Consider the following 25950-nt stretch of genomic DNA (forward strand, 5'->3'; position numbering starts at 1 on the left):
GAAAAATATATAAAATAAATGCACAATAGATTTAGTTTGTACAGGGCAGGCACTACGAGATCTGATATTCTTATTTCTTGGACGGATTCTGGTGCTGTGTTGTTCTGGATACAGTTGACATACCATCAACAAACTTGGTTCGGAACAGAACATTGGCGTTGTTGAACATTCCGTCCTTGAGAGAGACCAGGATAAACTGGGAGCTCTTGAAGTGAGTCTTGAGCATGTGCCCGATGTTCTGGGTGTGACTAAGATCTAGAGCTGCATCTACCTCATCCAGGATATAGAGCGGAGCTGGTTTGAAGAGTAGAAGAGAGAGAATGAGTGAGAGGGCAACCAAAGATCTTTGACCTCCTGACAGCTCAGTCAAAGACTCTTTCCAAACTCCACCGAAGGCGACCTTGACCTCAAGACCGTCGAGGACGTCCATTCCCTCCGGGGGCTGGAGTTTAGCCGAGGTTCCAGGTAGGATGGAGGAGAAGATTGACCCGAAATCCTTATTGACCTGATCCCAAGCTTTCCTGAGGGCCTCCTTCTTCATGATGTCTAACTCATGAATGGTCTCCATAATCTTGTTTTTATCCGTCTCCACGATACCCTTCTTCTTGATCAGCTCGTTGTACTGCTCCTCTGCCTTGGCCAACATGTTCATGGCTCGCATGTTCACGGATTTTTTTAGTTTCTCTTGAGCTCCTTCAAGCTTATGAATCCGTTTCCCCGCCTCGGTTGGATTGGTTGCTTTAAAATCGTACATAGTGTTCGGTTTTCCAAAGGAGTGTCGGTCGTCTTTGATCCAACTGTAATCCTGGATCATACTCTTAACCCTGCCCTTAGCGTTCTCCAGATCATCCGCCGCCTTCTTAACCTTGTGCGCCAGCTCCTGAATACTCAGCTTTCTCTCCTCGTTCATCTTCAGGATTTTTTCCTTGGCGGAATTCTTGCCACTGATCTCAGTGTTCCTGAGTGCTAGTTCATCCTTCTGGACTTTAACTGCATTCTCTGCTTCCTTCACTTCCTCGCTCATCTTCTCAAGATCCTCTTTAGCAGCTTCAATCTCCTTCTCCCAGCCTTGAATAGCTTTAGCTACACTCTCCAGTTGCTCAACAGCACTGTCAATACTAGCTTTCAAGGTTGTCAGTTCCAGCTTTATTGCTTCTTCTTCTTGTTCCTTGCTGGCCCAATTTTTCTTACTCTTCTCCGCCGCAGCTTTACATTTCTTTAACTCCACCTCCGCCTCCTTCATCTCCTTCGCCTTGAGCTCCGCCGCATTGTTGATCTTGTACTCAAGATCTTTTACCTTCTTGGCTCCGTCCTTAACAATGGTCTTAGCTTTGGCGACACCATCAGTGACCTCCTTGATTGCCTCGGTCAGTCTCTCCACCTCCTCCTGGAGCTGTTGATGAGTATGTTGCTTGAGACGGTTCCTGATCATCTCAAGCTCATGCTGTCTCAGCTCAAACTGCTGAGAAAGCGTGTTCCATTGCTCTGCTACACCAGCAACCCTTCTCAACTGCTGTTCTATCTCTGACAACCTTTGCTGCTTCTGGGACAGCTCCTGCTGTGTCGCCTTGACGTCGAAGAGGTCAAGAAGTAGACATGAGTTCTGTGCCCGAGCTCCTCCGGACATGTCTCCGCCAGGACTGATCTTGCTTCCGTCTAGTGTAATACAGGTTGTCATGACCTCCGCGTGGAAAGCGACCTTGTTGGCAATATCTATATCACGGCAGATGAACAAACCTCCGTACAAATAGTCCATAGCTCCGTTTAAAGAATTGTCATAATCAATTAATTCCTTCGCCCACCAAACATCATTGCTGCCACCAACCCTTTTCGCAGCGTCTATCTTACGTTTGTTTAATACGAACGGAGAGATCTTGTTTAGAGGGATGTATGTCTGATTAGTTTTAATTCCTCCTCTCTCAATTAAAGCCTTGCTAGTTTTCTCATCATCTGTTACGACGTTGTACAACTTGCCGCCCCCGGCTGTGGTGAGAGCCTGGCAGAACCGTTCTTCTTTCACAGTGAAGAGGGTTGCAGCGATACCACGGACCTTTCTCCGGTCAAAGTTAGGATGAGGATCGTTATACTGGAAGTTGATTCGGTGTCGAGTTTCTACTCCTTCCACCTAAAATATGAGTTGATTCCGTAAAATATCTTAAAGGGACTGTAGGCTTAATTTCAAGTTACCGGTCTCCATGTAAAGAAACATCACAGCACGATTCATATTTGAACCTTTGTCTGCGCAACATTAATAGAGATGTCATTTTTTTCTGTCTTAAATTTGTGACTTGTGGATTTATACAGAAAACAAAAGGAAGAAAATAGACAGAATATATCTCATTTCTAGTTAATAAGAAAAGTTGTCCATTTTTCTTATTAACTAGATAAAAATTTAAAGAGCAGGCCACTAGACATTACGCAACTTTTAAAGTTTCATCTTGAACTAGCAAAATTGACAAACTATTATAGAATTATAAAACCCCAGGTCGGTTTTTGCAGTCAGCATTTGTAGAAAAAAGGTTTATTTCGTTAACGAAAAATATTATGGAAATTCAAATTTGAAAGAACAATCGTCCAGAAGTGCTTACCTTGGATTTAAGAGCGTTTACTTCCATCTTCAAACTTCGTTGTTCTACTTCTAACCTAGAGAAAATGTTAAATGTCAATTCTTCCTTTAAGTTCAAGGGCTGTGCAATTTTTAGTTCTTACTGGAACAATTCTTATGGGTATATATTTTCCTGAAAAATCATTTGCAACCAGGGGAATATATTTTTCAAGAATTGATTTTTAGAAGGAAAAAGTTTTCAATGCTGGGGGGGGGGGGGGGGGATATAGACTTGATAGGCAAGCTTTCTTCACTTTAATACACGTGTTAGCAAAATTTTTATTTATTTTCACCCAAGCAATAAATTTACTCCAATTAGTCGAATATAACCATTAAAACCTCTACGCAAACATACGAAATATCTGAAGAAAACAATATATTGAAAAGATGGGGGTGGGGAATAATTTTGAAGAAAACATGAACCGATGACCATCCCCTGTCCTAACCCAACCCATATAAGCAAATATCATTTAACTCCTCCCCCCTCTCCCCCCCATTTCTTAGGAATTTTGTTAAGGGTTTACATAGCTGAATTGGGGGAGAGGAGGGAATAGCATTTTTTGGGGGGTTTTATTTGCTGAATTTGGCAAAAATCATGGGGTGTAATTCTGGAAAATAAACACCCCTGTAATTTTTTAAACTTTTTATAATCTCTACCTCTCCGCGGTTCCTTCTTCATAATCAATCTTTCCCAGCTTTCTTTCCAGCTCTGCCACATCAGACTCTACCTTCCCTAGAACATAGAACACGTCAGAATATTATCTTTTCCCAATACCAAAACTGACTTCTGCTGATCAACAAATAATTAAAAACACGTCTTAAATTGGTTTAATTAAAACAATCAGAAATTGTCTATATTTTCAATCAAATATTTTTTCGAATTAACAAAAAAAAATTGTTGACAATTTTCTGCATCATAATTTTTGCAAAATTAAACGAATTTATTCGTTTCTGATATTTTTTCCTTCGTTTTGTTGAATTGTCTAAAGTAATACGATCAAAACCCGTTTACGCAGCGTAATTCTTAATAGTTAGTGAGATTTCTTTTATATGTTCAGAGGCGGCTTAAGGAGGACTTACCCTTCTTTTCCCAAAAATATAAAAATCTAAATTTAGCGTCACACTTTTCCCCTCCCACCCGGCCCCAGCATGTCATGGTTTTGAGATAAAAAATGTCATGTAGAAAAAATTGAAGGGAGGAGGAAGATTCTTTGTCCGGGAGTATAAAAATGTTTAGCGCTGTATGTATGCAACCCCGTGCTTAACCCCCTGGAATATGGTGTAAGTCAGCACTGCTTGTGTGCAACCCCCTGCTTAACCCTCTTGGAAAATATCGTAAGTCAGCACTGTGTGTGTGCAACCCTGTGCTTAACCTCCTGGAAAATATTGTAAGTCTGCACTGTATGTATGCAACCCCGTGCTTAACCTCCTGGAAAATATTGTAAGTCAGCACTGTATGTATACAACCCCGTGCTAAACCTCATGGAAAATATTGTAAGTCAGCACTGTTTGTATGCAACCCTGTGCTTAACCTCCTGGAAAATATTGTAAGTCAGCACTGTATGTATGCAACCCCGTGCTAAACCTCCTGGAAAATATTGTAAGTCAGCACTGTATGTATGCAACCCCGTGCTTAACCTCCTGGAAAAAATTGTAAGTCAGCACTGTTAGTATGCCACCCTGTGCTTAACCTCCTGGAAAATATTGTAAGTCAGCGCTGTATGTATGCAACCCCGTGCTAAACCTCCTGGAAAATATTGTAAGTCAGCACTGTATGTATGCAACCCCGTGCTTAACCTCCTGGAAAATATTGTAAGTCAGCACTGTTTGTATGCAACCCTGTGCTTAACCCCCTTGAAAATATTGTAAGTCTGCACTGTATGTATGCAACCCTGTGCTTAACCTCCTGGAAAATATTGTAAGTCTGCACTGTATGTATGCAACCCCGTGCTTAACCTCCTGGAAAATATTGTAAGTCTGCACTGTATGTGTGCAACCCTGTGCTTAACCTCCTGGAAAATATCGTAAGTCAGCACTGTATGTATGCAACACTGTGCTTAACCTCCTGGAAAATATTGTAAGTCAGCACTGTATGTATGCAACCCTGTGCTTAACCTCCTGGAAAATATTGTAAGTCAGCACTGTGCACTGGATGTGTGCAACCCCGTGCTTAAACTCCTGGAAAATATCGCAAGTCAGCACTGTATGTGTGCAACCCCGTGCTTAAATCAATACCTAGAGAAGAACTGTCTCTTTTATACTCAGCTTCGGTTTTCTTCATCTCTATTTGTTTCTTGTTCAACTGCTCCGTGTTAGCTCTGATCTTGGAGTCGGCCGTCTTAATCTCCGTCTCTGCAGTCGCAATCTCCTCTTTGGTCTTAATAATCTGATCCTGGAGGGTGGCAGACTCTCCGCTCTCGGAGGAAAACTGCCCAACGTTGATGGCCTGGAGCCGGGCCTCCGCTGCTTTCAGAGAAGATTGACAGTTATCGTCTTCCTTCCTGAGGGTGTCGTACACGTCCTGCATACCACCCAAGGACTCCTCCTTGGCTGCCAGAGTATTCTTGTCACCCTGTAATAATTCATTTATGAAATCAGAAGTGCATTATAATTTGAGACCCCCCCCCCCCTCCACTCCTTTGAATCGAAAAAAAGGTAAAAGGGATTTGGCTCTTTAAATATAAAAACTTTTGCTCTGGATTTCCTCAATGAATAAAAATGAGGAAAATTTTATAACTTCACAAAACTAAGTTTCCTAAAATAATATTATTTTAATTCCATCGGAAAATTAAAAACATTAAAAGGTTTGTTGTACTTAAGCAAAATGACAAATACCCAACATTACTATGATAACGTAAGATCAAGGTAGATCAAGGTAGATCAAGGTAGATCAAGGTAGGTCAAGGTAGATCAAGGTAGATCAAGGTAGTTCAAGGTAGGTCAAGGTAGATCAAGGTAGATCAAGGTAGATCAAGGTAGATCAAGGTAGATCAAGGTAGATCAAGGTAGATCAAGGTAGATCAAGGCATTTTAGGATAGTTGTGAATTCTAATTTTTTTCATGAAAAACTTTGTAAAAAGTACAAGACATCAATTTAAGAGAGAGAAGAATTTACACTGATGATAAAATGATATAAATCCAAAACTAAAGATTAATTTCAAGTTTTCTACCTGTAATTCTTTCTCAATTTGTTTCCGCTTCCGTTCTTCCTGCTTGATATTATCCTGCAGGGTCTTGAGGTGGGAGGAGGCTTTAACCTTGTTCTTCTCCTTCTCCTTTAACTCCTTCTCCTTCTCCTGGAGGTCCCCCTTCACAGCACTCTCCCTGGTTCTGATAAGCTCCGCGATCTGTTGGTCCAGCTGGAGAAGCTCCTCCTCCCCTGCTACAATACTCTCCTGGAGCTCACTAAGTTTCTCCTCAACCTAAACACAGATACATCAAATACAGAGTGTCCCATTATATCAAATACAGGATATTCCAAATATATTGAATACAGGGTGTCCCAACGGATTTAAAACAAGTAGTTAAGATAGAAGAAATACAGGTTAACACATGGTGTTCCAATAGATGATGTGTACAGTTTGTACCAATATAGAAGAAATACATGATGTTCCCGTAGAAGAAATACAGGATGTTCCAATAGATTAAATATAAGATGTTCCAATAGATGAAATACAGGATGTTCCAATAGAAGAAATACAGGATGTTCCAATAGATTAAATATAAGATGTTCCAATAGATGAAATACAGGATGTTCCAATAGAAGAAATACAGGATGTTCCAATAGATTAAATACAAGATGTTCCAATAGATGAAATATAAGATGTTCCAATAGATTAAATACAAGATGTTCCAATAGATGAAAAACAGGATGTTCCAATAGAAAAAATACAGAGCGTTCTAATAGAGGATATACAGGATGTTCCAATAGATGAAATACAGGATGTTTCAATATAATAAATAAAGATTTTTCTAATAGAATAAATAGACTGTAAAAATCAGTGTTTCGGATCCGGATCCGGTCGGATCCGTATCATTTGGTCGGATCCGGATCCGTATCAGGAAACGTTGATATGGATCCGGGTAGCGCCAAAAATTAACCAAAACCATGGAATAAATAAATCAAAATGGTTCGTAAATGTATTATTTACATGACGAAAATTTTTCAAAATTATCTTTAATAATTTAATGTTTACATTTATATAATAGTAATGACGACATTTTTAACTTTAGGATTACTATAGTTTATAAATTATAACCTTGCATAACATTTAATAGGGAAAATCCGATTCACAGAATCAAAAGTTACCTCGGATCCGGATCCATCATCACGGATGCGGATCCGCGGATCCGGATCCGAATCAAAATGATATGGATCCGAAACACTGGTTACAATAGATGAAATACAAGCTGCTACGATAGAAAAAAAACCGGGTGGCCCAAAGTCTTAAATACAGGGTGTAAAACCTGATGTCCCAATATATAAAAAAATACATTGTGTGCCAATAAAAGTGTAGTTTCAGGTAAGGAAATCCTGTAACCCGTTTCAAGACAAAAAATAGTAATAAAAATAAAAACCTGTTTAAATTCTTCAGCTGACTTCGTGGAGGTCTCCTCGGCGCAAACGAACTGGTAAGCCACGTACACCTTGGTAAGGTGCTCCAGCTCACGCTGGATCTTCTGGAACTCGAAGTATGCAGCGCGCTCGTCCTTGAGCTTGGAGAGGGTTGGGTTGATCTCCTCCTCCAGGATGCTGTTGATCTCCTTCAGCTTGGCGTCCTTCTTCTCTATAGTCTTCTCAGCCTTGAATAAAAATGAAGTTCATATGAATACAGTGTCCAAATTTAATGAATTTCAGCCGCGTCTCAAATCCCTCAAAAACCGGTTTCAATTGAGTGCCGGCTTAAATCTTGAAAAATTGAATACAATTCTATGTGGAACCAACCAAATTTGAGATAAGTGAAAATGGTATTTCAACTTCCTGACCATAAACCCAGTTTTCAGCAATTTAGAAATTAAATGATTTTTTTCGGGGGGGGGGGGGGGGTGATGAAATATTTAAAAAATAAGTGTGTATATATATATTTGTTTATCTCAGGTTTCCAGATTTGAGAACCCCCTTTGCATTCAGGAAAGTCCCAATATGTTTTTGAAAAATGCTTAAAACAAAAAAAGGATGGAGGGGGGGGGGGGCAAAATAGTTGATATTTAACCCTGATTTTTACCTGTTGTTTCTTAGCTTCGTACATTCTCGTCCCCGCTGCCTCTTCAATCATTGCCAATATCTCTGGCGGTTTCATGTTCAACACCTTCGTTATCCGTCCTTGCATAATCAGAAAATGAGGATTGTTAACATTAAGCTGAACTGAGCGGAAGAAGTCGCTGACCCTGCTGTTCTGAACATTACTCCCGTTAATCAAATACTTGTTTTTTCCTCCGATAACAACCTGCCGAGTAATTGTAACCTCATCGTAGTGTTCGTAGCCTAGAGGAGACTGTTTCTTGTCCCGGTTATCAAAGGTTATCGAGACGGTGGCCTTGGTAACCCCGGCCTGCCCGTTCTTGTACACCAGCTCCTGCAGGTTCTGAGCTCGTACATGAGATAAGTTGGTTATACCGAGCAAGAAACAGATTGCATCGAGAATATTAGATTTACCGGATCCATTAAGACCCGTGATTGCGTTAAATTGATCGTCAAATCCGTTGATTTCCGTTCGTTGGCCGTAGGATTTAAATCCATCAATAACCATAGACTTCACATACATTCTTTAATGTTTCATTTATTTCTGAAAAGATAACATTAATAATATGAAAAATTAGGGTAATTTTCTAAAGAACTATTNAAGACATGGATTAACTAGGTCATGTGGCCGCAGCGTCCGGCCCCCGAGCCTGTCCTAGCCGCGGCGCTCGTTCCTCTTGTCCTGTACTGGTCACAGCACTCGTTCCCTTAGCCTGTCCTAGCCGCAGCACTCGGGCCAGAAATTGTCTTAACCTTACCTAACCCTTAAATTATACAAATAAATAATAATAATTTTGCTAAAAATTAGTGGTCATGTTGTACATGACCACTATATATGATATAAGTGGGTCGGGCGGGGGTTCCGAAAATCGGTCTCTAGGACGGCCCCAATATTTAGCTGGATTGCCCGACGTTGTCCAGGTTTTATAAACACTTATGCCTATGTATACTCAACCGTTTTAGACTTAATTGATTAATTTAACCAAATAACCGAATTTTAGCATGTTTCCAGGAAAAACAATAATTGGTTCATTTTAAGTGTAGTTCTAGATGGACCCGAAAAATGAAGTGCTACAAGATTCCCTCACATCATGTAGAAGAAGTAATGGAAATTAGCAAAGGTTGATGTGCCACAGTGCAGTGCTGCTCGTCTTTTTTAGAAAATATTTATATTTCTTATTAACTTTTACTTGGTGATATTGCCCGAGATATGAAGAATTTCGTTCAGATTTCGACAATTTTGCTTTTATTTAACAAAATTGAAATTTGAACCAAACTCTTTATATCTCCGGTAATATTGAAAGCACAAAAAACGCAGACCACTTTTTGGAAATGCCAGAGCTAGGAGAATTATGTGATAATTGTTTCAAGAATCATACATGTTAATAAAGTAGATAGAAGACTAAATGTCACAAATATATTCATATATCAAAGACGACTTTCAAGTCGTCTTGCTATTGTCATGTTTCGTGGGACACCCTGTATATTACGTAAATTTCAGTATTTGCGAAAATAATTAAATAGCCATGAATATGCGGGAACAGTTTTAAAGAGTTCCATATAATCATTTAATTAAAAAACTAATATCTGCAACATTCCATTATCAGAATTAAAGTGAAGAATACGACATTTGATGAATTCTTTCGATGTATTCGTTATTAAGGGTTTCACTGTATTTTATCCCTTTTATTATCTTTAATTGGTTCATAATTAAATGACTCCACCTTTTCTGAAGAGAGATGAAGTCATAATTTGGATCGAGTCACCTGCTACCCATTTTTAAATACGAAAGTATAGGGGATTACAATATAACTTATTTTGTGCAAGGCCACGTTTGACATCTATTGTCAGGAAGCCATCTAATTTTATCACTCTCTCGATTATCTAGTATTAGTTACGGTGCTTGTGATTAATGTCATGTTAGATCTAATAAATCTATTATGTACATTAATACCCGGACATTTCTTTTCCCACTTGAAAGGAAATTCCACTTGCCTTTCTATCTGAAGATCTAATCAAGCCATTTACTTTCTATTTATTTCCTAAATTTTGGTTCTACATTATCTTAAAATTTTAGTTTTGTTCATGTTAAGTTGTTGCCTCTAGATGTCTCTAGCATCGTATCAATAAATATAGATTTATAACATTCATAGCATTTTTTAGGTTTGCTTGATTAAACGCTACAACAAAATTTGTTCTGAATTATCATATTTTATCACTTTTATTATTTTTAATTGGTTTATTTAAAATGACCGCAGCTTTTTTGAAGACAGCTGAATTTATATTTTGGATCAAGAATATATATCTGCTAGAATGCCATCACGGAATCATTGTATTCATTGAATTATCTTTATGCAAGGTATCTTGACGTATAGTGTCAATAAACCACCTAATATATTTACTATATAATTTATATTTTGGATCAAGAATATATATCTGCTAGAATGTCATCACGGAATCATTGTATTCATTGAATTATCTTTATGCAAGGTATCTTGACGTATATCTAATTATCTAACTATCTTGACGTATATTGTCAATAAACCACCTAATTATCTAACTATCTTGACGTATAGTGTCAATAAACCACCTAATTATCTAACTATCTTGATGGAAGTGTTCTAATAAGAGCTTATTAGTATCATATTAATTAATATAGATTTATTTCATTTTTTAGGTTTCCTTGATAAAACACTTAAAATAAATTAGTTCTGAATTATCATTTATCACTTTTATTATCTTTGGTTGGATTATATGAAATGACTTAACCTTTTCAAAGACAGATGAAATTATGTTGGATCGAGTTTTCAGCTTTTGATACTTTGGAAATTAAAAGCAATTTTTACTTAATGCAAGGCTAGGTTTAACAGTTCATGCTTATATACTGCCTACTTCACATAGCTTCTCTTATGAGAGAAGGATTAGTATTAAATGTTAAATTGTTTCTGATTTGAGAATACTATCAAATTAAATATCGAAAGTAAAACCCTGACGTATTTTTTTCCTACTTTGAAAGGAAATTCTACTTGCCTTTCTTTCTGGAGATATACTCAACAATTTACTTGCCTTTTATTTTATAGGTTCTACATTATCTTAACATTTTAGTTTTGATCGTAATAAATTGTTAACTCTAGATATACTCAACAATTCACTTGCTTTTTATTTGATAGGTTCTACATTATCTTAACATTTTAGTTTTGATCGTAATAAATTGTTAACTCTAGATGTCTCTCTGCATCTAGTCGATAAATATAGATTTATAACATTCATAGCATTCGTTAGGTTTGCTTGATTAAAAGCTTCATATAGATTTGTTCTGAACTATCATATTTTCTCACTTTTATCATCTTTTGTTGGTTTATTTGAAACGACTAATCCTTAGAGATGAACTTATAAATTGGATTGAGTATTTTCATGAGGTATTTACTACAATCATCTTTTTTCCTTTTCTTTCAGTAACCATCCACTATAAAGAAATATAAACTGGGGTGTACGAGGGGGGGGCGACCACCCCCCCCCCCCCCCCACGACGCCTGCCCCCGAGGAGGGGGGGACTAAAGAAAAGAATTAAAATATATTCACAACAATATACCCTTCAAAGCTTTGTCTGATCAAGTATTGCATTAAAAGTACATGTTTCCCATTTTGAAAACTGAATATTTTTATTTGTGGTTTCTCTACAAAAGGGACTCGCGCATTTCTTGCATTAGAAACGATGGAGAAATGAAGGTTTCAAAGGTACATCGGACATGCCACTCTATAAATGGAGGGTCACTTGAAATTACGCATGTATTCCATTTAAGTATAATTACATCGTATAGAAAAAAAAATACTTTAAAATCTCACTTTTGCCATTAACTAAAAAAGTTTCATTATAAAAAAACTTTAATCAATACCGCCTTCAGTGTAAATATATATTTGATATCATAATTTATCATACAATATGTATGAATCCTATGAAAATATAGATATTTTTTTAAAAACGTTACCATCTATATTTTTCATCCCTTGAAACTTACACCACAGTATGAAGAGGGATTGCCTGGTTTTGTGACCCCCCCCCCCCCCTGGGCAACAAATTGTGCCCCTCCCCTTAAGAAAATTACATAAATTTAAGTTTACATAGTTGAAAAAGGTAGCAATATTTTTTTCTTCAAAAAACGGGGTTTTCAAGGGGGGGGGCACAATTTGTTGCCAAAGGGGACGGCACACAATTTTTTTGTCCCCCCCCCCCTACACAAATCTCTCGTACGCCCCTGTATATAATGACTTAATGTTGTTTTTCATACGAATGAAATGGGAAATCTACTTGCTTTTCTTTCTAAAGATATACTCAAGCTGTTAATTTTCTTTTTCGTTATTTTTCTGACAAGGTCAAATTCAAATACAAGAACCTGATTTAGTTTTGTTTTATGTTAAGTTGTTAACTCTAGATGTCTCACCGTATCACTAAACAAAGATTTATGACATTCAAAACGTTATTTTGGTTTGCTTGAAGAAATTCTAAGGGTTGAATTGTTCTGGAATTATCATATTTTATTACTTTTATTTTCGTTTGTTGGTTTTTATAAAAAGACTTTACTTTTTCTGAACTTACGTTTTGGAAATTGAGTTTGCAACATGTATTCTTCCTATTATTTAATTTAAGGGTTTTGTGCTGGGTAGGACTTTAAATGATTGATAAAAGTACATAAGTGTTATCATTTCTTAAAGTGTCATGTATAGTATTGCTCTTAGCTAGAAAACAATATTAAACATATAAAGTAGTGCCCTGACGTATTTTTTTCTTCTTGTTTTTCCAGGTGTTTTTAAATTGGTTATTTAACTCCAGATGTCTCTAGCATCGTAATGATAAATAAAATTTACAACATTTATAACATTGTTTAGGTTTGCTTGATTATATGCTATAAGGTTGAATTGTTCTGGGTTATCATATTTTATCGCTTTTATTAGCTTCTGTTGGTTTTTATAAAAATGAACAATCGTTTTTGTTTGGGTTAGATAACCGCAGGCCGGTTGGGTTGAATATATAGAGAATAGAATATATTCTATTCTCTATGGTTGAATAACTGAACCCTATATTCCCTGGGTCCGGTTAATTAACTGAACCTGATATTCTACGGGTTTGATTGAATAACTGAACCTAATAATCTCAAGGATGGGTTAAATAACTGAATCTTATATTCTCTGGGTTGGAATGAATAACTGAACCTGATATTCTCTGGATTGGGTTAAACTAAACCTCATATTCTTTGTATTGGGTTGAATAACTAAACTTGATATTTTCCGTGTTGGGTTGATTAACTGAACCTGATATTCTCAAGGTTTGGTTGAATAACTTAACCTGATATTCTCTGGGTTGGGTTGAATAACTGAACCTGATATTCTGTGGGTAAGGTTAAATAACTGAACCTGATATTCTGTGGGTTGTATAGAATATCTCAACTTGATATTCTCTGGGTTGGGTTGAATAACTGAACCTGATATTCTCCAGGTTGGGTTGAATAACTGAACCTGATATTCTCTGGGTTGGTTTGTTTGAATAACTGAACTTGATATTCCCCGGGTTGGGTTGATTAACTGAACTTGATATTCTCTGGGTTGGGTAGAATAACTGAACCTTATATTCTGTGGGTTGGTCAAATAACCGAACCTGATATTCTCTGGGTTGGGTTGATTAACTGAACTTGATATTCTCTGGGTTGGGTAGAATAACTGAACCTTATATTCTGTGGGTTGGTCAAATAACCGAACCTGATACTCTCTGGGTTGGGTAGAATAACTTTACCGGATATTCTGTGGGTTGTATAGAATATCTGAACCTGATATTCTCCGATTTGGGTTGAATATCTGAACCTGATATTCTCTGGGTTGGGTTAAACAAATAATTAAACCTGATACTCCACGGCTTGGGTAGAATTACTGAACCTGATATTCCCTGGGTGAGGTTGAATAACTGAACCTGATATTCTCTGAGTTGGGTTGAATAACTGAATCTGATATTCTCTGGGCTGGGCGGAATAACTCGACCAAATATTCTCAAGGTTGGAATAAATAACTGAACCAGAAATTCCCCGGGTTGGGTTGAATCACTAAATCTGATATTCCCCCGGTTGCGTTGAATAATTGAAACTGATATTCTCTGGGTTGTGTTGAATAACTGAACCTGATATTCTCCGGGTTGTGTTGAATAACTGAACCTGATATTCTCCAGGTTGGGTAAAATAACTGAACCTGATATTCCCCAGGTTTGGTTGAAAAATTGAAACTGATATATTCTGGGTTGGGTTGAATAACTGAACCTCATATTCTTCGGGTTGGGTTAAACAAATAATTAAACCTGATATTCCACGGTTTGGGTAAAATAACTGAACCTGATATTCCCCAGGTTTGGTTGAAAAATTGAAACTGATATATTCTGGGTTGGGTTGAATAACTGAACCTCATATTCTTCGGGTTGGGTTAAACAAATAATTAAACCTGATATTCCACGGTTTTGGTTGAATAACTGAACCTGATATTCCCCGGGTTGGGTTGAATAACTGAACCTGATATTATCTGGGTTGGGTTGAATAATTTAACCTCATATTCTCCAGGTCGGGTTGAATAACTGGATCTGATATTCCCCGGGTTGGGTTGAATAACTGAACCTGATATTCTCTGGGTTGGGTTGAATAACTGAACCTGATATTCTCTGGGTTGGGTTGAATAACTGAACCTGATATTCCACGGTTTGGGTTGAATAACTGAACTTGATATTCCCCGGGTTGGGTTGAATAACTGAACCTGATATTATCTGGATTGAGTTGAAAAACTGAGTTTGATATTTTCCGCGATGGGCTGAATAACTGAACCTGATATTCTCCAGGTGGGGTTGAAAAACTGAACCTGTTATTCTCTGGGTTGGGTTTAATAACTTAACCTGATATTCTCCAGGTCGGGTTGAATAACTGGATCTGATATTCCCTGGGTTGGGTTGAATAACTGAACTTTATATTATTCTTCTGGTCGGGTTGAATAACTGAATCTGATATTCCCCGGGTTGGGTTGAATAACTGAACCTGATATTCTCTGGGTTCGGTTGAATAACTGAACCTGATATTCCCTGGGTTGGGTTGAATAACTGAACCTGATATTCCCTGGGTAGGTAGAATAACCGAACCTGATATTTTGTAGGTTGAGTATTATAAATGAACCTGTTATTCTCTGGGTTGGGTTGAATAACTGAACCTGATATTTCCCTTGGTTGAGTATTATAAATGAACCTGATATTTCCCTTGGTTGGGTTGAATAACTGAACCTGATATTTCCCTTGGTTGGGTAGAATAACTGAACTTGATATCCTCTGGGTTGGGTAGAATAACTGAACCTGATATTCTGTGGGTTGGGTTGAATGACTGAACCTGATATTCTGTGGGTTGAGATGAATAATTGAAAATGATTTATTCTGGGTTGGGTTGAATAACTGAACCTGGTTGTTTCTGGGTTGGGTTGAATAACTGAACCTGATATTCTTCGAGTTGGGTTGAATAACTGAACCTGATATTCTCTGGGTTGGGTTAAACAAATAATTGAACCTGATATTCCACGGGTTGGGTTGAATAACTGAACCTGATATTTTCTGGGTTGAGTCAAAAACTGGAGGGGAATATGGAAAAAGGGACAGAGAAAGAGTGAGAAAAAAATATAAAAGGAAGGGTTTAACATGCAATTTCACATTACAAATTCTTTAGAGAATTTGTGGTAAAAAATTCTCAAACCAGTGATTTTTTTAGCGTTGTACATTGTATATCATGTAAAAATTATCATTATACTAGAAACTTGTAAGGTAAACTCTTAAACTCACCTATAGGAAACTCAGAGAGACGTACATACTTTATTAATAAGTTCTATACACTAACCAAGGGTATGAGTAAGAAGAGATAGTTTTAACCTCATACTTGATAGTTTTAACCTCATATTTGATAGTTTTAACCTCATATTTGATAGTTTTAACCTCATATTTGATAGTTTTAACCTCATATTTGATAGTTTTAACCTTATATCTGATAGTTTTGTGCTTTTATGATTGTTTTTGTTTTCAGTCTTTGACTTTCGTAGTGTTCTACTCTGGACATGGTTTTTTTTACTATTTTTATTTCTTAATATTCACTTTTACTATTCCATGTTTTTTGTTTGTTTTACATTGTATCGTTTTTGTTATTTTCTAGTCTTAGTTTGTAGTCATGTGCTTTAGTTTTGCTAATTTTTAAGTCCTTCTCCCGACCGTTAAAATTTAGATCTGTTGGTCAGCCATCCCTTCAGTATCAATATTTGGCAGCTCAAACTAGTTTCTCATTTTAAAGTTGACCAATAATTTGTTAAATTTCTTTTCTCAAAAAAACGCTATTTTCAATGTCACGAAATTTTTAGAAACTGGTTATTAAATATCCTTACAGAGCTGAGAACTTTAGAATCGTGGATATCGAGTCTTTGCTTGATCTTCTGTTTTTCTTAATATCGAGACTAACCTAATCTTGTACTTGTATCCTGAAAAGTTTATAAAAGTCCCATATCAGAAGCCGGGAAATTTCAAATTTTGCGCGCCATTTAAGATTAATATATATTAATTTTTAAAAACCGGTTTTTGATTTTTCTGTAGTATATTCAAAAAAAAGAGTGGATTAAGAAAGAAATTAAAAGTGTCCACATTGGATATTCGGATTAAGCAGTTGGGAGTTAAGGTATCCCATTCTAAAGTTCCTAGCTCAGAACACTTTTAACCAATTCAGATTTTTACAATGATAAAAGGAAGGATAAAAAGGAAATGGGGAAAAAAAAACTTAAGAGAGAAAGGAAAGGAATGGAGAAAAAGTCACCACGGGAAAAAAACTCCAGTGATAACCAGAAAACTCTGATGTAGGAAGAAGACTTTTAAAATCAAATTATGTATAACTTTAAAAAGTTCAATTTGCTGGTGAAACAGACCCAGTTCACTGATTTAATAAGTGTCTAGTAAAACTATTTACTTTTTAACAAAATTAAATACACGAATTAGTATTGCTATAATGTCGTCTTCCTATTCCATTGTTTTCTGGTTCTTACTGTAAGAAAAATGAGCAGATCCTAAGTTCAAGAAAATCCGAATAATCCAGGCTCAAAGAATCGGATTATTAAGCTGGAAGTAGGATGTTCTATAAACACCTGTGGCGGGAAAATTAAATCAACCCGGCCCCATTCAATCCAAGGATAATTGAGGAAACAGGACCCAACCCTGTAATACCCCATAATTTGAACTTGCTCCAGCCACGAGAAGAGAAGGACGGTTGGTCACCTCTTCTGCTCTTCCACCCCGTGTCAGGTGACTCCGGGTCCCAGGAAATACCCCGCTTCCGTAATCTTTGCTTCTTTTAACGGATTTTCTCAGGTTTGGATAGCGTAACAGTTGTGTGTCTGTAACAGTTGGGTTTCTATGGGAATAAATTTACATCCTCCCTGTATCCAACTGTCCTTACGGAAATACGAGGCAGAGAACCCAGACGTTAGGCTGATGTTTCCTTCCTGTTTTAGGGATTAGTGATAATTCTTTGATAATTCATTCAAATTCAACAAAAACTAGGCTGAGAGCAAAAAGTTGAGAATCGTGAGTTGCAGGAAGTATGATGGGTTTTGATCATTTGGCTTGGTTTATAATATTAAAGAGATGGAAGGCGTAATTTTATGTGACACTACAAAAAAATAGTGGCATGTCTTATTCACAAAGGTTTCCTTTTTAACCCGTATCTGAGTAGCAATGAGGAAGATATGGTCGTTTGTTTATCTTAATTGAACAGTGTTGAACTCTGAAAACTAGGTTTAATTATCTCTAGTTTACTAATCCTACAGGTTTATAGACGAACATAGGTTTATTTATCTCTAGTTTACTAATCCTACAGGTTTATAGACGAACTCAGGTTTATTTATATCTAGTTTAGTTTATAGACGAACTTAGGTTTATTTATCTCTAGTTTACTAATCCTACAGGTTTATAGACGAACTTGGTTTATTTATCTCTAGTTTACTAATCCTACAGGTTTATAGACAAACTTAGGTGTATTTATCTCTAGTTTACTAATCCTACAGGTTTATAGACGAACTTAGGTTTATTTATCTCTAGTTTACTAATCCTATTATCCTATAATCCTATTATTTTAGCAATAAACTTTATCTTATCTTATCTTATCTTACAGGTTTATAGACAAACTTAGGTTTATTTATCTCTAATTTAATAATACTACAGGTTTACAGACGAACTTAGCTTTAATTATCTCTAGTTTACTAGTCCTACAGGTTTATAGACGAACATAGGTTTATTTATCTCTAGTTTAATAATCCTACAGGTTTATAAACGAACTTGGGTTTATTTATCTCTAGTTTACTAGTGCTACAGTTTTATCTATCTATAGTTTACTAATCCTACAGGTTTATAGACGAACACAGGTTTATTTATCTCTAGTTTACTAGTCCTACAGGTTTATCTATCTATAGTTTACTAATCCTGCAGGTTTATAGACGAACTTAGCTGAATTGCCCGGCGTTGCATGTGGAATTTAAAAAAAAACTAACTTTGAAGAAGAAAAAATGGTTTTTGAAAAAAAGATTTTTTTTGTTGTTATCCCCCGAGTTCCCTCAAAAAATTTAGCCCATTTGTTACTGCCGTTAGGCCGGCTATATATGAGCGAAGAGCTTTGTTATATAGATAGGACTCTTTATAGATGTTTATTTTTGCCCAAAAAATATGAAAACGATAGACCTGATCAAAGTCAAACACACAAAGTACAAAGAATGAGAACTCAGAGACGACTGCACACAATTCACAAGGCCTTCACATTGTGTTTCAGGTCGTCATTAAAGCCTTCACATTGTGTTTCAGGTCGTCATTAAAGCAAATTTTAAATATAAAAGAGGGACGCTCTTGTTGATTGGGGTAGCCATTATTGATTAAAGCCTCTGGGGCAAGTAATCTGCTCCTTGAACCTGTTCTAGACGCGCCTAAGAATGCGCGCGCGGGGAAATCACCATCTTCCGGTCCTCTCTTCCTAACGTCTTTTCTCACATTTCGCTCATTTCTTAGAACTTGGAAAAAAAGTGTAAACAATGAATGAAAGTGTCCGGCTTCAGATTGAATATAATAAGAAATTTCAATCTTCCAAATTAAATCATGTCTAATTCTATACTGCAGAAAGTGCAGGAGGACAATAGAAAGGGGGGGATATTCTAGTATAGCTAGGATCCATGAAACCTGGAACTAAAATCCTAGAAATATGCTAGCATAGGAACCATATGCAAATTCAAACATAGGAACCATGGAACCTGGAACTCTATTATTAGTAATATTCTTAGCAAAGGAACCATTGAACTAAGAACTCTAATCACAGAAGTATTCTAGTATAGGAACCAAGAAACCTGAAACTCTAATCCTAGGAGTATTCTAATTATATAAATATTCTAGCATAGGAACCACGGAACAAGGAATTCTAATTATATGAATATTCTACCATAGGAACCATGGAACAAGGAATTCTAATCACAAAAGTATTCTAGCATAGGAACCACGGAACAAGGAATTCTAATTATATGAATATTCTAGCATAGAAACCATGGAACAAGGAATTCTAATTATATGAATATTCTAGCATAGGAACCATGGAACAAGGAATTCTAATTATATGAATATTGTAGCATAGGAACCATAGAACAAGGAATTCTAATCACAGAATTATTCTAGCATAGGAACCATGGAACAAAGAATTCTAATCATAGGAATATTCTAGCATAGGAACCAAGAAACCTGAAATTCTATGTACAATATAAAATAATAACAAAACAAATCCGGGAATTTTATAATAAATGTTTGTGGACTTTCCAAATTTAACGATCATATCGAAATTTTTGGAGGCCAATTTTTGTAAATATGAGCATCCATTACCCTTTTCTGTGGTCACGTGAGTTGCCTCAAAAATTTTGGGCCCAATCGGTTCAGCCATTTTGACGTTTATTGGACATTAACAAACAGACAGACAGACAAAAAAAACAAAGTTTATATTCTATATAGATTCTAGCATTGAAATTATGGAACCAGAGGCCGAATTTAAAGAATTTGAGCCGCGGCTTAAATATTTTGAGTCGGCTCAAATATGGTTGGTTCCGCTTAAAATTGTATTCCATGTTTCAAGATTTAAACCAGTGCTCAATTAAAACCGGATTTTGGCAGATTTTAGACACGGCTCAAATTCATAAAATTCGGACTCAGGAGCCCAATGAAGTTATAGTTTTAATACACGATACTGGTAAGTCTTGAGTCACGAAACCTCTCCTGCTCGTGTGAGAGAGGTATAAAGTTGAAACCTCTCCTGCTCGTGTGAGAGAGGTATAAAGTTGAAACCTCTCCTGCTCGTGTGAGAGAGGTATAAAGTTGAAACCTCTCCTGCTCGTGTTTAATTTTAAATCATTATTTAAAAAAATTTCTAGAATTTTATTAAAATTTTAATTTCAATTTTTTACAGCCTTAATTTTTGTGGCCCTAATTAAACACGTACACTGTACAATACACTGTACAATTCTATTTATACATCTCCACTGTACTTAATTCTATAAATACATATAACTACACTGTACACTCTATAAATACATACAACTACACTCTACATAAGTACATACATGCAACAACATTTTTCAATACTTTTCATACATACATACAACTATAAATTATGTACACCGAACAATTTTATACGCTTAGATACATTACTAACGGTGAAACTCTATGATCTAAGATATTTAGATGGATCTAAATTCAAGAAAAAAGGAATATATATGTGTGTACTGATCAGTACTGATAAGCTTGATAACAGTTTACCCCCCCCTCCCCCCCCCCCACCCCACGCTTTACAATACTTTACAAATGTACATACAAGTGATACAACTATACTCTCTACATACATGAATACAAACAACTACACTTTGCATACATACATGAAACAGCTTCACTCTAATATACGATACAAATGTACATACAACTACTCTTATACATACGTACATACATACAGCTACTATCAACATGCGTACATACATACATCTTCACTACACATATAGCTACACTCTACATTATACACCATGACACCCTTCATACATAAAACGGTGATAGATACTTTCCCAAAAGACATTTTCCCAAGGGCTACTTCCCAAGTGGCAACTTCCCAAAGGTTAGGTTAGGCGCCGCAGACTACAATGGGGGCCGAGCGCTACGGCTAATATGGGCTAAGGGGCCGAGCGCCCCGACTAGAACAGGCTGGGGGGCCGCGCTAGCTGCGGCTAGGACAGATTTGAGAAGTTGCCGATTGGGAAATTGCACATTTCGGAAGTTGCCACTTGAGAAAGTACCTAACTACGCTATATGTGCACACACATACACAATTACATTCTACACATCCATACAACTACACTTGTACAGTGTACATACAAATATTATGCACACTATATCTTACGCTTGGATACATAAAATATGAAAATTTATGGACAAGATATTTAGATGGATCTAAATTAAAGGAAAAAGGAATATATATGTGTGTACTAATAACGCTTGATAACAGTTTTAACCCCCCCCCCAAATATGCTAGCATAGGAACCATATGCAAATTCAAACATAGGAACCATGGAACCTGGAACTCTATTATTAGTAATATTCTTAGCAAAGGAACCATGGAACAAAGAATTCTAATCATAGGAATATTCTAGCATAGGAACCAAGAAACCTGAAATTCTATGTACAATATAAAATAATAACAAAACCCCCCCCGCCGATTGCTCACTTTAAGCTCATTTCTCAAACTGTTCACCTACAAAGCTAACGTACATCAACATAAGACCGGATACTTCAGATAAACCTAAACTTGTTTCTCTCACGGTTCAGATAAAAACTTTGATCTTGATTTGAATTATATTTTAAATATCACAGATAAGGATGAAACATTAGTCAAGATTATATAGAATAAGGCTGCATATGGAAGACATTGCATGATTTTTTTTTTACAAGATTTGAACTTTATGCTCAGTAGATCAAATGAGCAGGGGATTATCCGACAACTAAGATTTTCAGATAGATTCAGATTCTCTAGAACGGTCTCCAGACAGGTTCGGATACTCTAGAACGGTCTCCAGACAGGTTCAGATTCTCTAGGACGGTCTCCAGACAGATTCAGATTCTCTAGAACGGTTTCCAGACAGGTTCAGATTCTCTAGAACGGTCTCCAGACAGACTCAGGTTCTCTTTTGATATCCTGTGTCGGAGAAGGAGAAGAGTCTCTTCCGCTGTTGTAACCATGATCTGAGTCTGTGTATGGAGATAGTTTGGAATTGCTTAGGTTAGGTTGGGGAGGAACTACTGTAAGAGGAACCTGGTGAGAAGTAAGAAGGTTTGGTTGAGGTGCTCCGGGATGAATTTGACTCACAGCTTCGTATGATGTTAATCTTTGTCCAAGATGGTTCATAAGACGGTTATTCATGGCTCCGTCAACTCCAGATATATTTGACATACAACGATTAACTTCAGTAGCACAGGCAGTATATCCTGCATGGAATCTATCCAGATCAAGTCCAGGGTTCAAGGCCAACATCTGCTGTCTCTTCAGCTTCCTCAAGTGTCTCACAGTCAACTCCAACACGTCAGCTTTCTCCAGCTTTGTTATATTTTCTCCTTCGTGTTGAAGTGCATGAACCATCAGATCTTTAAGTTCATCCAAGCACTTGTTGATCCGTGCCCTTCTCTTCCGTTCCAGGAGAGGTTTCATCACTTTCCGATATTGATGAGTTCTAGACATAGGTGTCTCCGTCATTTCACCGTGGATATCAAAATTCGTTCCAATATCTAATTCTTCCATCGTAGGATAAGAGTTATAACTGCTCGGTTCTCAGGTTTAAGATCAATTGAAAATCTGGAGTTGAGCCCGGACCTTGCTCCAAAGGTGTCGAGCCGGGCCAAGATCTCAGTAGGTTCTTCTTGCGCCGCAGAGCTGGCTGTAAACTGCCTGAGCCGGCGCGGGAAGTCGTGACACGTTCCGTCAGGAGCTAAACCGTGGGAACGGGTCTCAACCCCAGATCCCACAAGTGAAGGCAAGTGCCTAAACTGCCCTGTGCCCGCTCCAGGCAACTGTTGAGGGGGGTTAAATGGTGGGTGCAGGGGCTACTTGATCATACCTTCAAGTCAACCAAGATTTGACCCATGGATTCCTAATAATTACCGATGATAATTTAATAACATTGAACTTGTCAAAAGATTTCAAATGAAGAAAACTTTTTTATATTTTAATCCCCCCCCTCATTTTTCTTCTTAGAGCCCCCTTAAAAGCATCCCATCTCGAGTTTAATGTTTGTAAGTAGCAGAATAAAGTAATCTCCGGGAACCTAACACTCTTTACACATGGACCTGTATAACCTGGATACCTGGAGAACAAGGAAATCTGGAGGACAAAGAGAACCTAAACAAACAGGAGAAAACAGAACCTTGAGAACTTGGAAACCTGAAGAACATAAGCGCCTAGAGAACTTGGGAACTAGACGAACTTGAAACCCTGAAAAACCTGAAAACTTAGAGAACTTAGAGAACCTGGAAAAATTGAGAACCTAGAAAACTTGAGCACCTTGAGACTGAGTACCTGCAGAACTTGAAACCCTGAAGAACCTGAAAACTTAGAGAACCTGAGAGCTAGAGAACCTGAGAGCTAGAGAACCTGAGAGCTAGAGACCCTGAGAGCTAGAGAACCTGAGAGCTAGAGAACCTGAGAGCTAGAGAACCTGAGAGCTAGAGACCCTGAGAGCTAGAGAACCAGAGAGCTAGAGAACCTGGAGAACTAGAGATCCTGGAAAACTTAAGATCCAGAAGAACTTGAATCCCTGAAGAACCTGAAAACTTAGAGAATATAGAAAACCCGAAGGACTTAGAAACCTTGACAACTTAAGTACGTGGAGAACTTAAGAGCATGGATAACTTGAGATCATGGAGAACTTGAGATCCTGGATAACTTGAGATACAAGATAACGTGAGAACATGAAAAACTTGAGAACCTGGATAACTTGAGAACCAGAAGAACTTGAAACTCTGTAGAACCTGAAAACTTAGAGATCATAGAACACCTGGAGGACTTGAGAATCTGGAGAACTGGAGAACATAGAAAACTTGAGAACCTGGAGAACTTGAGAACCTGGAGAACCTGGACAAAGGTCGGACAACCCTTAAACCTGGAAATTGGATTTAAGTTAAGAAAATAATCAAGACCTAGATTTGAAAAAAGATACTGAATATAACGACGATAATGTTAAAGTTTAAAACTATACAAAAAAGTTTTAGACTTCATTGTATCTTTCCAAAAGTTCATTTTCCACCAGTAAATTTAATTCCAACCCAATTAAAGGAATTGAGTCTTTTCCAGAAACTCTGATTATCTAATCCCTATATCTTGGCAATCCGATGCCATAGATCTTATATAGTTCAAACTATAAATTCTGTTAGATAAAATATTGAAATATTAAAGGCTTACACCTTCAGGGTACCAAAATATAGGGAATCGAAAATTTGAGTTTGAGGCAAAGACTCAATTCCTTTGATCTGTTTTTGTCAAGTTTAAGGATACAAAGGCTAAGAACTTTGTGGATATGATCAAGCCATATACAGGGATAATTAATAAACCATTATTTTGATTCTTCGTTTAACTAGATCTGAAGCCTTATTTAATTAAATTAAAGAAATTATATAGTCAAAATATCTAATTTTCTAAAATTACTGCCCCAAAACTCAGTTTTCAAAAATATACAAATTACAACAGAAAGAGCAAAGATGTTTAGTGATCAAGTTTTGATGCTTTTAATAATAACAGGGCTAGATGATTCCTCAATTAAAATTCAATCGTATTTTGGTCTAAAATTCAACAACTTACAGCAAAAAAAACGTAAAATGTATGTTTAAATAGTCAAGTTGGGATCGAAAGTGACAGCTTGCTGGGATAAGGTCGGAAAAGTTAAATGAGTGTACCCTGTGTACAAGCAGCCTGCACTCACCATCCATTAAATATTCCGCTAATTCTCATTCAAACATAAAGGATCTCATAAAATGTTAATAATTGACCATTAAAAATAATGCAACTACTAAGCTCAGTTTTCACAAGAAACAGAAGTATTGAGAAGAAAAAAACGACAGAGGTGAATTTATAATATTTTTAATTTTCAACTTTACATATAGTAGTAATTTATGTTTGTTTTTCTGTTTGTTTGTATGTCCGACCTTATACGCCTCTTGACCGATTTGCCTTAAATTTTATTAGAGTACTTCGTAGAACCACAGAAATGTTCTTTGCTTTCTTTAAAAATTTAAAGTTGAGTGGGTTTACTTTTATACGGTGTTCGTCGATTATATCAATAGAATGAAGACGACTTTTTTATGTAAGTTTTAGCTGTTAACAAGGTTTTTCAAATTACAAGTTTACAAGTAATTAAGGAGAAGCTTTTTTAATTGACAGCTTCTCCTTGATTCCATGGTTTATCTGTATCCATCTAATTGACAGCTTCTCCTTGATTCCATGGTTTATCTGTATCCATCTAATTGACAGCTTCTCCTTGATTCCATGTTTATCTGTATTCATCTAATTGACAGCTTCTCCTTGATTCCATGGTTTATATGTATCCATGCTGTTTAAAAGCTTGATAAATCAATATTGAAATCGAAAGTCGTGTTCATTTTATTGATATAATTGCCTACCACTGTAGTTGAAGTTTAGTATCCAGGTAGAGCTGGGTTCCAACGCTAATTCTTTATTTTTCTAATTTAGAAAAGTTTTAAAGTATTCGCATTTTTTTGCAGAATTATTTTGATTATTAAAAATAACAACAACAACAACAACATCAACGATCCAAAGAAACTAAAAACTTGTCTCGTAATCAAATTTGTTAATCCTTATACCCATACAACCTGAAGTCATAATTTCAAACCATCAATTTTACTAAATCAAACTAAAATTTTGAAAATCAAAAGTTGCATATATATGATATAGGGGGTCAGAAAAGTTAAGTTTGAGGTAAGGTTATTTTTGCATTAGAC

At 36.7% G+C, this 25950-nt stretch overlaps 2 protein-coding genes across 2 annotated transcripts; both read right to left on the bottom strand.

Moving 5' to 3' along the window:
- Window positions 1-46: 46 nt before the first annotated feature.
- LOC111695503 (structural maintenance of chromosomes protein 2) lies at window positions 47-8410 on the bottom strand. Its single transcript, XM_023464856.1, has 7 exons — window positions 7831-8410; window positions 7184-7408; window positions 5776-6027; window positions 4841-5177; window positions 3263-3338; window positions 2589-2643; window positions 47-2125 (listed from the first exon to the last, which is right to left on the bottom strand). The coding sequence occupies exons 1-7, from the start codon at window positions 8368-8370 to the stop codon at window positions 71-73; spliced, it is 3540 nt and encodes a 1179-aa protein (XP_023320624.1). The 5' UTR covers window positions 8371-8410; the 3' UTR covers window positions 47-70.
- A 13377-nt stretch (window positions 8411-21787) lies between these two features.
- Window positions 21788-22793, bottom strand: LOC111695509 (enhancer of split mgamma protein). The gene has a single exon (XM_023464863.1). The coding sequence runs from the start codon at window positions 22739-22741 to the stop codon at window positions 22100-22102; it is 642 nt and encodes a 213-aa protein (XP_023320631.1). The 5' UTR covers window positions 22742-22793; the 3' UTR covers window positions 21788-22099.
- Between the last annotated feature and the right edge of the window lie 3157 nt (window positions 22794-25950).

This window comes from Eurytemora carolleeae, unplaced genomic scaffold (genome assembly GCF_000591075.1).
Source record: "Eurytemora carolleeae unplaced genomic scaffold, Eaff_2.0 scaffold90, whole genome shotgun sequence".
NCBI lineage: Eukaryota > Metazoa > Arthropoda > Copepoda > Calanoida > Temoridae > Eurytemora > Eurytemora carolleeae.